This window comes from Sarcophilus harrisii, chromosome 6 (assembly GCF_902635505.1).
Source record: "Sarcophilus harrisii chromosome 6, mSarHar1.11, whole genome shotgun sequence".
Taxonomy (NCBI): Eukaryota; Metazoa; Chordata; class Mammalia; order Dasyuromorphia; family Dasyuridae; genus Sarcophilus; species Sarcophilus harrisii.
This window is the reverse complement of record NC_045431.1, coordinates 158,356,691-158,371,804: the sequence shown is the minus strand read 5'-3', so window position 1 is coordinate 158,371,804 and position 15,114 is coordinate 158,356,691. Positions and strand designations below refer to the sequence as shown.

Sequence of the window (15,114 nt, the reverse complement as noted above, 5' to 3'; positions counted from 1 at the left end):
CCACTCCAGTCCAGCCTCGTCCCGGCCTCCAGTTTTATGGGATGATCTATGACTCACCCCGGAAGTGGGAAGGTTGAAGGGGGGTGGGGTACGGATCGGTATTTCGGAATGGTGGGCAAAAGGGACCGCATCACTCGAGGTACCTCCTCTTCCGCCGGATATCGGAAGCGTTGTGGCCTCTGGCACTCTTGCCCTAAAGCGCCTCCGTGGCAGCATGTGCGCCTGCGCCAGGAGGGAGCTCCCAGTGGCTGCATGTGCGCCTGCGCCAGGAGGGAGCTCCCAGTGGCTGCATGTGCGCCTGCGCTCGGGAAAGCCTTTCTTCTTCCACACCCCTACCCCTCCCGCCCCTTTGCTCCCGGAAGTGTTCGCGGGGCGGGGCCGGGCCGCGGCTGCCACGTTGGAGAAGTTCACCGGTCGGGGGGAGGGGCACAGCGGCGGCTGCGTCCAGAGGAGCGGCGCCCGACTGACTGACCGACGGCCTGACCGACATCCCGGCTTCTCCTCGCCTCCGCTCTCGGACTGCCGGTCCGGCAAGTTCTCCTTGGCGGACTCGGAGCCGGCAGCGAAGCGGTAAGAGCGACAAGCCCGGCTCGGCCCCGGCGGGACCCCAGGGACAGAGCGCGACCCGGGGCCCTGACGGACCCCGCCGTCTTGAGGTGCGTACGCAGCCGGGGACCGGGACCAGCCCTTGTACTTTTGCATCTCCGCAGGGGCCGCCTGTTGTGCGGGGTTAACTACTGCATTCTCCCGCCCCCCTCGGCAGGCAGGTGCAAATGGGGAAACTGAGGCAGGCGGGGGGCGCACGGCGCGGCGGCCGCGGGCCCCCCAGCCCGCTCCGCCCTTTCAGGGCGCGATCTCCATTTCCCCGGCGCAGCCAAGTTTGCTCCTCCAGCTTCTTTGGGGTAGAGCCGCGGATCCCGGGTTTTGGGTTGTCAGGGACCTTTGATCTCCTCCTCCTTCCAGCTGAGAGAGTTGCGGCCCGAGGATCGGGGCGGCGGGGGCCAGCCCCTGCAATCTTAGTCTGTGAGACTCTTGCTTGTCAGCTCCTGGCTTTCGCGGTAATGACCGAATGCGAGCTGAGCCTTTGGGGGAGGCAAGCGAGGGAAAACTTTGATAGTGCCCGTGGGCGGTCGTGCAGGGATGTTCACAAGCACGCCGATGAGTAAAAGCCAAGGCCATAGTCCTTGCGACCTCTTCTCTGAAGCTGGGGCGCGAGTCCTAAGCCCCGGTGATACTTACACGGCAGGAAGACGGCCCCGCGCCTTTGTAAGGGTCCGCACCGCACTAGTCTGGGTGGAGGTTTGGGGGGAGGAGAGCCACAGCTTCCCACAAGTTGTGGTCATATCGGCCTTACACTTCCAGTAGGAGATGGGGGTGCAGGGTGGCCAGAGGGGCACCAGTCTCGGTGTGGTGGGGGCTGGTGGGTACCCTCCCACCAGCTCAGTCTCTGGCGTGAGGGCCTGCCACGGAGTATAGTTAGAATTAAGAAGGGGGAAAAGCGGAGGCCATTTCAGGTGGGAGGAAATAGATCCAAAAGTCACTTTCCAGGGAGTTTGAAATTTCTTTAAAAAAAAATTAAGGTTCTCATGACACGCATCTCACAAGTTCTGATTACCATACTCTTTCCTGGTTTAGTATCTAAGTATCGTTTCTAAGCCTGATTTCTCTTTTCTTAAAAAGTGTCATAATGTGTTACTTTGTCAGTTATAGCCTGTAAGTCTCATTATTTCTCATGTAACATAAATTTTGTGTACTTATTTTTTTTCCTAAAAGATACTTAGAAACAAAATCATTGAAATAGACTCTTATATAAACTAGGTGATTTGTCATGATATTTATCATATCTTGTGAACTGTCCTCTTTATATTTGAGGATTTTTGATATTTTTCCCCAAAGGTATAAGATGTACATAATTGAAATTAGCTTCTGTTTGGGTGCTATTGCTTAATGGATTTAGCAATAAGTCATTTCATCTTAGTGTCCTTAGCAATTTTCTAAACCCACTTCTGCAGAACTGGTACAGATTTGCTTTGGTTGAGGGAGTTCCCTCTATGGCTGTCTACACTGATAAAAGTACTAGTCTGGGTTGGGAAGAAAAAAGTCTGCTGAATAGAGCAGATCCCACTGGTATTTATTTAGTGTTGGTGGCTAGTGTTTATTTTTACGGAAGGCAGTCTTAGGCCTGGTCTATCTGGCAGAGTAGGGATAGTAGTGAGTTTCTGGCATTGTAATGCTGCTTCCATAATATTGTTGTATAGCAGGATGAAGTTAAAAGAAGTGGACCGAACTGCCACACAGGCATGGAGCCCTGCCCAGTGTCATCCCATTTACCTGGCTACAGGTAAGCTGATGAGAGACATTTTTCCTAAAAGCAGGTTTGCTTAGAGTTTTTTTTTTTCCAATATATTGTTTTATTGTGCAGATAAGTAGACACTAGTAAGAAAATAAGACTTCTTTTTAGAGAAATGTAAAATTTGTTCTTAAAAATAATTTGTTCCATCCATCTCCTTTCCCTAACTAGTCATGTCCTGCTTTTTCTTTGTTATATCTACTTAAATATTCACTTGATTTCATACATATTCAAGATTTTGGATTAAAGTCTTATTGTATCATCTCCAGAATAAACTATAAAATACTTCAAAACCTTTCATAATTTGGAGCTCCCTTCCTCCTCAATTTTTGGCCTCATCTCTCCCTCCTTCCCTCTCTCTCTCCTTCCCTCCCTCACTCCTTCCCTCCCTTCCTCCCTCCTTTTTCTCTCTCTTCTCTTCTCTTCTCTTCTCTTCTCTTCTCTTCTCTTCTCTTCTCTTCTCTTCTCTTCTCTTCTCTTCTCTTCTCTTCTCTTCTCTTCTCTTCTCTTCTCTTCTCTTCTCTTCTCTTCTCTTCTCTTCTCTTCTCTTCTCTTCTCTTCTCTTCTCTTCTCTTCTCTTCTCTTCTCTTCTCTTCTCTTCTCTTCTCTTCTCTTCTCTTCTCTTCTCTTCTCTTCTCTTCTCTTCTCTTCTCTTCTCTTCTCTTCTCTTCTCTTCTCTTCTCTTCTCTTCTCTTCTCTTCTCTTCTCTTCTCTCTCTCCTCCCCCTCTCTTCCCCTCTCTCATCCTTCTACCATCTTTCCCATTACTTCCCTCCCCTCCCTCTCCCCTGCTCCACTGACATGGGCTTCCTTGTTTTTTTCTTGCTTGCATGAGACTCTCCATCTCCCAACTAGAAGTCCATCTTCTACAGGAAACCTTTTTTAGTGCCTTGATTGTTTTCAATTTATCTTGTAAATTGAACTGATTTGTACATAGTTTGCATGTTGCCTCAGACATTAGACTAGGAGCTTTTTGAGAGCAAGGATTATCTTTTATCTTTAGTGCCTAGGATGTACTAAGTACCTAGTAAACTTTTATTGAATGACTGACAATTCATTCAGTCATTCATGACAATTCATGACAGTCATTGAATGACTGAAATTCTTAAGAAAAAAAGATAATTGAAAGAAAAAACCTTAGGTTGTTATTTTAGACATTTTTTGGAAGGAAGTTTGTGGAAAATGCAGTGATAGATGTATTTTAAAAAATATTTTTAGTAATAATTTTTTGACAATACTCTTTTTTTATTCTTGTGTTATTGCCATTATGTAAACTGTTCTACTATTCCTTACTTTTTTCTGTATCAGTTCAGTTTCTCTGAATTCTTTGTATTTTTTAAAGGTTCATTAATATGGTTATATACTGTCAGTTTCTTCAATCATTCTCCAATCTATTTTAATCATTCACTTTCCTTCTTGTTCTTTGTTACAATGAAGAAGACTGCTATAAATATTTCTTATATCTGGAACCCTTTTCTCTTGTCTTTAATCTTTGCGAGATATTTGTTGTTATTCATTTTGTTTCAGTTGTTTCAAACGCTTCATAACCCCCTATGAAATTTTCTTGGCAAAGATACTGAAATGGGTTGCCATTTCCTCCTCCAGCTCATTTTACACATGAGGAAACTGAAGCAATCAGGTATAAGTGACTTGCCCAGTGTCACACAGTTTGTAAGCATTTGAGGCAAAATTTGAATTCGGGGCTTTCTTAACTGCAAATATAGCACTCTGTACACAGGGCCTCCTAGGTACCTCCTGGTTCTGGTGGTATATATAATTTGGAGACTTCTTAGTATAATCTTAGATCATTTTTGAGAATGATTGGACCAATTCACAGTTTGACCAATAAAGTTATAGTGTGTTCCTTTTCAAACTTGGGATTTTTATCTTATGTCATCTTAGCTGGTTTGATAGATGAAATTAAAATGTCATTGTTTCAATGTTCATTTCTCTTAATGATACAGCTCTTTCATAAGTCCATTGGAATTTTTTTTTTTTGCATCTTTATTAGAGAAAAAACTATTTTTTGTTATAAAGACTTTCCCCTAATTTGTTGCCTCTTTTTTTGAATTATTTTTCATAGGAACATCTGCTCAGCAATTGGATGCAACATTTAGTACCAATGCTTCTCTGGAGATATTTGAATTAGACCTGTCTGATCCATCATTGGATATGAAATCTTGTGCTACTTTCTCTTCTTCCCATAGGTATGAAGTTCAGTCTGCACTTAACTCTTGTTTACAAATAGTGTACTGCTTCGGTGCCCATTCTAACCAGAATTTGTAAAACAATTGCAGGAAAATTGTTGGAAATCTCTTGAGTTTGATTTGGTGTGATAATGTTTCAGTTTTTTTCAGTGTAATGATTAATTTATTTCCTTTGAGATTAAAAAAAAAAGTTTTTCACGCTGTTAACTATGTAAGGTGCTTTTTTTTCTTCTGGATGAATCATTTAATTACTCTTAGTTGCTTCAGTCAACACTATAAGTCACAGAACAGGTCCCTACCTTCATTGGTAGGGGAAGTTTCCTCATAGTGAGTTTCCTATGGAATCTTAGGTCCAAAAGAAAAAAAAAAATTTCCCCTATCATTTAGAGAATATGAAAAAGTAGTTTCATTGTGACAGCAAGAATTCTATTGTAGGAATTTGGTTGCTCTTGCAAAACCACTAATGACTTAAGTGATAGGTGGTAATGTTAAAATACTCAAATTCTGCAATTATACATTTTCTTTTTAGAGCATAAGTACATGTACATCAGGTTTGGTTGCTGGATTGGGAACTTTGACACCATCTAATCCTACTCCTCTAATTTTGCAGATGAAAGAGATGAAAAGATTTGCCATGGTTAACATAGCTAGTTGTGGTACAGTTGTTAAAAAGAAAGTATTTTCAATACTTTGCCTATTTAATTTCTCTAAATTAATTGCTATGGAGAGTGACTTTGCCTCCTATGTTCACAAGAGGGATGAGACTTCTTTCTATTTCAAGAACCAACAATTCTGTGACTTCTGTTTTCTTTTTCCAATTGAATATGAACTCTTGAAAGTCAGGGGCTGTTTTCATTTTTGGCTTCATTTTATACCCCCAATGTCTAGTCCAGTTTTTAATAAATGCTGGTTGGGTTAAAATAACATGAGAAATAGGTAGATGATTTATAGTTTGCATCAATGTAGAGATTTCTCAGGGCACCTTAATTTTTCTGGTTCTGCTTACTTTGTATCATCTCATCTAAGTCTTCTCAACTTTTTCTGAAACCATCTCCCACAGCATCCCTAGCCTAAGAGCCTTCCATCTTTCACATACCATAACTTTCTCAGCAATTTCTCAATTCATTGACATCCCCTCAGTTTCAATTTTTGTCACAACAAAAAGAGCTTCTATAAATATTTTTACATATATTGGTCTTTTTTTTCTCTTTCTTTGATCTTTTTGAGGTATAGTCTAATAGTAGTATCACAAGGTTATGCAGTTTAATAATTTTTGAGGGTATGCCTTTACCTTTCTAGAATTGCCGGACCATTTCACAGCTCCACCAACAGTGCATTAATGTCCCTGTATTCCACAGCCTCTTAAGCATTTCTCATTTTCTTTTTTGTCAGCTTTACCAATCTGATGGTTGTGGGGTAGTACTTCAGGATTACTTTAAAGTTATTGATTTTGAACTTTTTTTTTTTATATGCCTTTGATAGTGTGGCTTTCTTCCTCATTTAACTTGTTTACTTTTAATCAACTTAAATTTTACCAACTATCCATCCTGAATCCTGAGGGTTAAAGGCTACACCAGAAGAATGCCTGCTTTAGCAATTCCTATTAAACCCAGAAAGGTGTTGAATAAGGAACAGTGTTGGTGATGTTTTATGTTTTTTTGTTCGAGTTTGGAGCAATTCACTTCCAGTTCAGTTACAAATCCTCTGAAGCACCATCTATTAAGTTAGAGAAGAGTTGCTATCTATTTCAGTATAAGGAGCATTTTTATATGTCCTGATAGAATTCGTTTGTTTTTCTGGTGCATTAAACTAATTTTCTAATTTGCTTTTGCAGAAGATTTTTGTGTTCTCTATGGTTGAATACACAGGAATGCTGTTTCTCTTTGATATTTAAATTAATTCTGAAAGTTGCAGTGCTTTTCACAAAATTGGATATCTGGGGGGAAGAGGTACAGGGGAAGGTGTGTCATGGTTTTAGTCCCTTGCATTTTATTCGGCACCATGGGTGACTTGTTTTACTTTTTTTGTCTTTCAGGTACCACAAATTGATTTGGGGACCTCATAAGATGGATTCCAAAGGAAATCTTTCTGGAGTCTTAATTGCAGGGGGTGAAAACGGGCATGTTATTCTGTATGATCCTTCCAGAATTATTGCTGGAGACAGTGATGTTGTGATTGCCCAGAATGACAAACATACAGGGCCTGTGAGAGCCTTGGATGTGAATGTTTTCCAGGTTAGATTTGGAGAATTGATTAAAACAGCTCTTTGGGGCATGTGTTGCCCTGTTTTGAAGCAGGTAGACATTAGAAGATATTGGTAATTAGTCTTGGAATTAAAAACTAAAATCCCAAATAATTGAATAGTATGTATTTCTGAAAAATGGTCAGGGTGTGTGTGTATAGGGACCAAGTCTCTCATACAAGACTTAGAACTTCCCACATGTGTAGAAAACATGATTGCTGTTTTTACACCTACTTATGCTTTTTTATGAAAGGACATACATTATTGCATGTTGAGAATTTTTACTTTTCAAATTTTTTTTAACTTACATAGACTAAATTTTGTTCTTCTAACATGATCAGTGGTTACAGATACAATGTATCAAATTTACCTACTAAAATGATTTTTTAAAAATTTCATGTGAAAAAATATAAAGGACTAAGTAGGCAATTGATTTTTAACCCAGAGTTAAAATTCAAGTTAGGATTTCACTGAATGTTTATAAATAAATCTTAAGAGAATCCTCTAGATTCTAGAATCTAAAGTCTAAAAGGGCTTAGAGAGGGAGCTGAGCTTACTTGGCTTCTGGTGACAGGAGAAGTTTAGTTCCTAATTTCAGGGATTCCAGTTTGGACAAGAACACTCCCTACTCCCTTATTACCTGAAGCCCTAGAGTGGAGAATGCCTTATCCTCTCACTTGTTATTTAGAACTTTACCCAGAGCCTGGAATTTCTGGATTGTCCAAGCAGCTAGAGCTTAGGAGGGCCAGGATTTCCCAGGGTTTCTGTTATGGGAGTGACAGCAAAGATTATTCTCTTTGAGAGAAGTTGATACCCTACCTGAAGCCCAGCTAATACATTGACCAGTCCTTCCAGTGGTCCCTTATAAGGATGCTATACTCCCCTCTCAGCATCCTAACTTTTGTTGAATAGGTGGTGCTGAGATTTCGTCAGGAAGCCAGCCACAGGGGCTTTTTGTCTTCTTTCTAGAGTTGTACAATACTAGCCCCTCTTGAGTTTATTTAAGACTAGTTGTGGTTCCTAGGCCTGAGGATATACTTATCACTGTTGGGGATGAAGTGTGGAGTGAAGTTTGGGGGCCTAATGGATACCCATATTCCATGGACCATTCCATGGATGAATGTGGGTTTTTTTTTTTTTTTGTTTGTTTGTTTGTTTTTTGACTATAGAGTAGAAGAGAAATTGTGGACCTGGTGATCCCATAGGCTTGAGTTTAATAGCCAGGGATAGCCGTGCTCCGAGTACACAGTTGATTCTGTTCTGGGGAGGGGGAAAAGAGAGCTGAGCTGGTGGTGATTACCTTTCTAGGATTCACATACTCACAGTAGGATAGACTGGCAGGACTGGAATGGGCAATGGACAGTGTTGGGAATGGACAGTCTCTGCCCTGGGTTGAAGGTGATATTTGTCAGGTCAGAAGTGGGAGAGATGATTGTGGGTAAATCTTTATGGGATCATAGGTCCCCTTATTCAATCACCCAATAGCAAGAACTAATGATAGCTAGCAATTATATAGTACTTTAAGATTTACAAATTGCTTTTTATACAAACACACATATACACACGTGCGCATGTATTTGTATGTGTGTATGTAGTCAGTTGATCCTCACAGTGACCCCAAGAGGTAGGTGTTATTATTATCCTCATTTTAATGATGAGGAAACTGGGGCATTTGGAGATTTAAGTGCCCAGGGTCATTGCTAGTAAGAAAGGTAGGATTCCAACTTGTGTCTTGGGCTCTATCAATTGTACTGTTTAGTTGCTTGTAATTTATTAAGTATTTATTAAATGTTTGCTTACTACTCCTGCCTTCGAAACTATTGACTATATGATAATGAAGAAGTCATTTAATCCCCTGTGCTCCAAGTGACTTTATAAAACAAACAAATGCTGTATTTCAGAGATAAAAGGAATTTCTTCCTCTGGGAGTTCCATGTACCAAAACAATCCAGTCCCTTTCCCTTTCTTATGTGCAGGGTGCTGAGGCTACAAAGACAAGGGAAGTAGACCTGCCTTCAGGGAACTTATATTCTGTTGGGGAAGATGGCATCTACATAGAGAGGTATAGAAAAAATAAATTCAGGCTAGATTTGGGGGTGGTGGGGAAGGCATTAGCTTTCAGGGCCTTATAGATGGAAAGAACCTCATTTTTTCAGATGAAAAAAATTGAGGTGGGGAAAGTTGAGTGACTTGTCTGAAGTCACAGAGACAGTGAGTATGTATGGGTCAGTCTTTGGACCAAACCCTATATTCTTCCCATTGTACCTTATTTTAAAAAAACCTTTAGTAGAAAGGTGATGTTTGCATTTTTAAAAAATTTTTTTTTGTAAATAGTATTTTATTTTTTCCAATTACACTTAAAGATAATTTTCAGCAGTCATTCTTTTTAAATAACATTTTGAGTTCCAGGTTTTTCTCCCTTTACTTCCCCGATTTAAGATGGCAAGCAGTTTGGAAAAGGTCATACATGTTCCATTTAGTTTTTTATGGTAAAGAGGTAGAGATGAGAAGAGAGTGCTTTCTGAGCAAGGGGGATCAGTTTATATCAAAGTAGGCAGACAGGAGATAGAGAATCATGATAAAGAACAAGAAGATCTGTTTGACTTGATTGTGGAGTCTGAAGGAAAGTCATATCTAGGACCAGACCAATAAGAAATGAGGCTTTAAATGCCTTATAAAGGAGTTTGTATTAGGAAAACTTACTGGTTGTGTTCAGCAGAAGCTAGATGGTCACTCTTTAGTACTTGATATTGGGCATGTGGGGTGGACTTGGACCACTAGAGTCCCTTCCAACTGGGATGAGCAAAAGTACTGATGGCTTATCATCCCTTTTTCTATCTTATTTATCTCTGAGTTTGTGTAGGCAACAGAGCTTCAGTCTGGACTGGATCAGATGCAGAGGAGGTTAAGAAGGAATCCTTACATGACTTACTGCTGTTGTATTCATGAAGTTGCCCTGTTGTTTGAATTTTATTTATAAATTTTAATGAAAACATATATCCCTGAGTCGGAAGAAGGTAGTTCTATAGTTTTGTGTAAGATTTAACAAAGATAATAATTGCTACAATGAATTTACAAGCTCCCAATGTAACTTCACACCTGAATTTGTCAGTTCATGCTGACTCCTCCTAGGATTGGAAAAGTACATGTAATATTCTTAGGTTTATAGAATGCCAGATAGCAATTTGTTATAATTAAATTTTTAGTTGAGGGATTTTTTTTTCCCATTAAGAGCAAGTTATTACAAAACTTTGTTTTGAAAGTGCCTCTTTGTGAAGTTTAAAAGTATTCATTTTTAAGTAATTGCTTTAGTTATTGAAACCGAAAACCCAACTGCTAAATCTTTAGATTTGTGACATCTGTCTAAGAATCGACACTTAGTAACTGTGTGATCCTGCCTGAGTCACTTAAAATGTTTGCCTTTGTTTCCTCATCTGTAAAATAGGGATAGTGATAGCACTTACCTTCCAAGGTTGTTGTAAGGATCAAATGACATAATATGTGTTAAATACTTAGCACAGTTCCTAGAATACATAGTATTAGCCCTCCACCCTTTTGTGTTAGTTATATTTGTACCCAACATTTAGTTTTTCTTTCAATGTCTAGTATCTAAGAATCACCTACCACTACTTTTTTTCCCCTAGTTTTCTGTTGAAAGTTCACAAATAATATCTTGGGCTGTGGTGATAATGGCTTTCACCTTATCCTGAATGCCCCATTTTATTTCATGGCATGTTTTTATATTGCCATGAAGTAGCTTCCCCTAAGACAGGCAGCAAAAATTAATTGAGAAGTACAGAGAGATTTAAAACTTGGTGGTAGTTATAGTTTATACCAGCTACCTTTTGTTTCCTTTTTCTTGGTTATCTCATTAAGGAATGACTCTTAGGTAAATTGTGGGGATGTCAGAGATGCAAAACTATAGGAGGGAATTTTGCATGGTAGTGGTTGGAAATTTTCCCAGTCTCTTTAAAAATCATGAAAAAAGGCCTGTTGGCATAAAATGTCAATATTCCCCTGCATACAACTCCAGAATATCAGGTACCATTTCTCCACAGTTGATTTGTAATCTTGATGGTTAATGATGAGAGGTGGTTTCTTTTCTTTTTTTTTTTTTTTTAAACATCTCCAAGCTTATTTTTATTTATTTATTTTTCTTCTCAATAGTATTTTATTTCTCCAAATAGAAGTTGAGAGTTTTTTCAACATTCATTTTTTTAAGATTTTGTGTTCCAGATTTTTTCTGCCTCTTGCCTAAGATAGTAAGCAATCTGATGATACATGTACAATCCTTTTAAATATACTTCTGTATTTGTTATGTTGTGCAAGAAAAATCAGTCCAAAAATGAAAAAAAAACATAAGAAAGAAGGAGGAAAAAAAAAAGCTGAAAATAGCTTTGCATTCAGTCACCATAGTTCTCTGGATGTACATGGCATTTTCCATTCCAAGTCTTTTGGAATTGTCTTGGATCATTGCATTGCTGAGAAGAGTTAAGTTTATCATAGTTGATCAAATCATAAGAGTTTTATAGCATGTTACTGAAACATTCCGTTTCATTGATTGTATTTTATTTTTCTAAACAAATGATATGATGCAGAAAGTAGATGTGAAAAATAGAGGCAAAAACAAAGGTGGCTGGCTTGTCCCTGGTTTTGTAGGTGGAGAGGAAGGTCATTTCTCATGCCTATTTTGACAACTGTGTTTGTTTTTACTTTAAATTGCAGACTAATTTGGTAGCCTCTGGGGCTAATGAGTCTGAAATCTACATTTGGGATTTAAATAATTTTGCAACTCCCATGACACCTGGAGCCAAGACACAGGTATTAATTATTGCTTTGATTTCTTTTAAGTAATTGTGAAATAAACTGATCCAAAATGGGTTCTGATGCTTCAGAGGTTGAACAGATTTAAATTTACTCCACAGGAAATAGAAATACATTTGAAATTGTGGTTTGTATATTGTTGATTTTGTCCCCAGTGAAACAAATGTTTTTAAATGTACTTAGGTATACTTTTAGCTATAAAAGTATGAACAGGTTATTGTTGGGTTTGAGATGAGTACTGGGCTCAAATTCTCTTCTGCTATTGTATGAATTTAGGAAAGTCACTTAACCTGTTGGGGCCTCAAGTTCCTCATCTATGACAAGTTGGTGGAGTAGGTGATCTCCCCAAGACTTTTAATTCTGTGACCTGATCATTAACTTGTTTGTGACAGTTTTTGTTTGTTTGTTTTGGTCCATATAGCCCCCAGAAGATATCAGCTGCATTGCCTGGAACAGACAAGTCCAACATATTCTAGCTTCAGCCAGTCCCAGTGGCCGGGCTACTGTTTGGGACCTTAGAAAAAATGAACCTATAATCAAAGTCAGCGATCATAGCAACAGGGTGAGTATCTTTTGTAAAGAGCTTGTTAAATTTACTAAAATTTTTGATATTTGAAGTGTGGGAAGCAGTGTGATATAATAGTTAGAAAACTGTCCTTGAAGCCAGAAACACTTGTAGCCCACCTGTGACATGATCTGGCTGTATAAGATTGGATGAGTCCGTTGGTCTCCTAGAACTCTAGGTAAGCTGCAGAAAAGTTGCTGGCTTAACTGGCATCCCGGTGCCAGTCTAATCTGAGTATGGTCCTTATCCCTCACCTATTGAAGTATTGGGGTACTCTCTTTCTTGCTATGTGAAAGGGCTGAGTTCCAGAAGCAAATTTGTCTGTACTGCTAAATCCTGCTTTTCCATTGACTTTTGTCTTTGAAGTAGAACATCTTAGAGTTAGAAAGACCAGAGTCAGATCCCAGTTTATAATTTGCTCTGTGTTCCTTAGCTCTGAAGTTCAATTTACTCATGTGTAGGATGGGGATAGTAATGTCTATGGAACTTCATTTCTCAAAGAGAAATGATGAAATTCAGCATGTATAGAAAGCACTTTTTTGGTGAACCCTGATGCTGGTGATTTAGCATACAATACCTTTTAGCATACAATACCATTCTTTTATAAGAGAAATAAAGATCTTCCTGTTGGGGGAAAAAACTCACAGAAAATGGAGGTGAAATTTTTTGGGAGAGTGAGGAAGAACTTAACAGGAGCCAGATCTGTGGTATTCTTGTTACTGGGGGGATGTTCTTACCTTACATTCTTGGCCCCATAATCTTTCCATCCGGCTTTTTTGCCCCAAATAGGGAATTCTTTCCTTCCTGCAAATTTGGGAGGTATTAACCTCTCAAAGCCCATGTACACTTGCAAGTCCTTTGAGAACCCAGCCTCACCTCCATACCATGATGAAACTTCTGTTGGAGAACATGTAGTGAGATGGAAATTTTTAGATAAATAAACTATTCTCAAGAATAGTTAGTAATAACCAAAAAAAGATTTATGTCTTGGTCTCCTTTACAAAAGTGTGAGGAAAAAGTGATTTTCTTTTAAAGCATTTCAGTTCAACATGAAACTTCTAAATCTGTCTTGCTTATTAGTAATGCCTTCTAGCTTTCTTTCTGTTATAGTTTGTGTATTTTTTTAAAAAGTCAGACTATCAGTTGTAGAGACAGTGCTAATATGTACAACAGAAGGAATGGAAACATGAAATCATAGATCCAGTTCTTTCATTTGTAGTACATGCAGGAAAATTCATTTTGGCCAAAAATTCTGGTCTTACCAAATATCACATAAATTTAGTGAAAGCATCAGAAATTAATCTTTCTGAGACACTTAATAAAAATTTCCTGGAAAAAAAAAAGTTAGATTTTTTTTTTGTTTACAAATTGGTCCTGAGCTAATAGATTAATTTTGATTAATGTATGCTAATGAAGAAATGTTTTTACTTCCAAGCTAATTTTAATGGGTTACTGTCCATTCTGTAATTATATACATATAGATGCACTGTTCGGGATTGGCTTGGCATCCTGATATTGCTACCCAAATGGTTCTTGCTTCTGAAGATGACAGGTTACCTGTGATTCAGATGTGGGATCTTCGGTTTGCTTCTTCCCCACTCCGTGTTTTGGAAAACCATGCAAGGTGGGAAGGTGTGGGTGTGGGTGTGTGTGTGTGTGTGTGCATACATACATGCTGAACTTATATTGAGTATTTGTAATTCTCAAGTGAAAATTATTTTTTCTTTAATTCTCAATACTGAAACATGTTTTTTTTAAAACTTGGTTTCATAAATAGATTTTCAGTCACTTAGAGTTTAGGGAAAAAATTTGCCAAGTCCTCATTTTTTTATAAAATAATTTGATCTTTATTAACCTCTTTTAAAAACATATATAATGCAAATTAATTTATATAATTTATAACACAAATGAATAGTTAACACATAAAATATTTCATGAAATATTTCTGAATTCCATGTAAATGATTTTAATAATTTATATAAAATTTTGAGTTCCCAATTCTCTCCCTCCCTCTTGTTCCTCTCCCCTCCTTGAGAAGACAAGCAATTTGATATTATGCATGTGAAGTCATGCAAAACATATTTCTATATTAGCTATGTTGCAAAATAGGAAAAAAAAAAGGAAAAAGAAAAATAAAGTTTAAAAAGATATGTTTCAATCTGCAATCAGTTCTCTTTTTGGAGGTGGATAACATTTTTCATCATTCATCATCTTGGAATTGTCTTTAATCATTATCTTGATCAAGTACCTAAGTCTTGATCATCCTTACAATATTGCTATTAATTTTGTTGCACCTTCATTTTTTTAAAAACACTTTTCATGCCAATAAATCCTTTGAAATTATTTTAATTATAAAAGTGAAGAAATATGCTTTTTGGAGAAATTAAACATTTGATTTTTGTTTTTAAAAGACTCTCAGATTTCTCTTTGGTTAATTTCTATACTTTGGCTTCGATTGATTTTTGCCTCCTGTGACTGATCTCTGCCCAGATCATCTGCAGGCTTCTAGCTCTTTTCATGTTCAGCTCTGGATTGGATGAGGGATATAGAGCCATGTCTCTTTGGTTTTCATTATTATTGTTCTAGTGCATTTGTAGAGATTTTCTGGTATGTTTGTGGTAATTCTGGGTTCCTCTAGACTTAATCATATTGCTATTTTAATATCTTGTTGGCTTCTATTCAGAAAAATGGAATTAGGCTTTCATCAGAAGAAAAACTAGTTAAAAATCTTTGCTAGCTATTTACCTGCCACTGTAAAGGACTTGAACCAATAATTCTGGATTTCATATGGAACTTCAGCTTTCCAAGTTTTGTAGAAAAGCTAAAATTTGAGAGAACTTTTTTTAGTCATTATATTAACAGTAATATAAATGTTCAATTCTTGCTTATTTGATCCAGCTTGTTCTTTTATTATATTGACCTTGGTT

General features: G+C 38.1%; 1 protein-coding gene across 11 annotated transcripts in view; it reads left to right on the top strand.

The window, feature by feature from the left end:
* The first annotated feature begins 400 nt into the window (after positions 1-400).
* SEC31A (SEC31 homolog A, COPII coat complex component) overlaps positions 401-15,114 on the top strand; it is a 71,578-nt gene continuing 56,864 nt past the window's right edge. For 5 of the 11 annotated variants that reach the window (XM_031942364.1, XM_031942363.1, XM_031942362.1 and 2 more), the window contains exons 1-7: positions 401-656; positions 2,259-2,341; positions 4,433-4,556; positions 6,592-6,790; positions 11,524-11,619; positions 12,044-12,184; positions 13,669-13,811. In XM_031942364.1, the coding sequence (XP_031798224.1) occupies positions 2,263-2,341; positions 4,433-4,556; positions 6,592-6,790; positions 11,524-11,619; positions 12,044-12,184; positions 13,669-13,811 (782 nt within the window). In that variant the 5' untranslated portion in view covers positions 401-656; positions 2,259-2,262. The remainder of the gene's footprint in view (positions 657-2,258; positions 2,342-4,432; positions 4,557-6,591; positions 6,791-11,523; positions 11,620-12,043; positions 12,185-13,668; positions 13,812-15,114) is intronic. The other 6 variants (XM_031942366.1, XM_031942365.1, XM_031942369.1 and 3 more) reach the window with 3 other exon arrangements.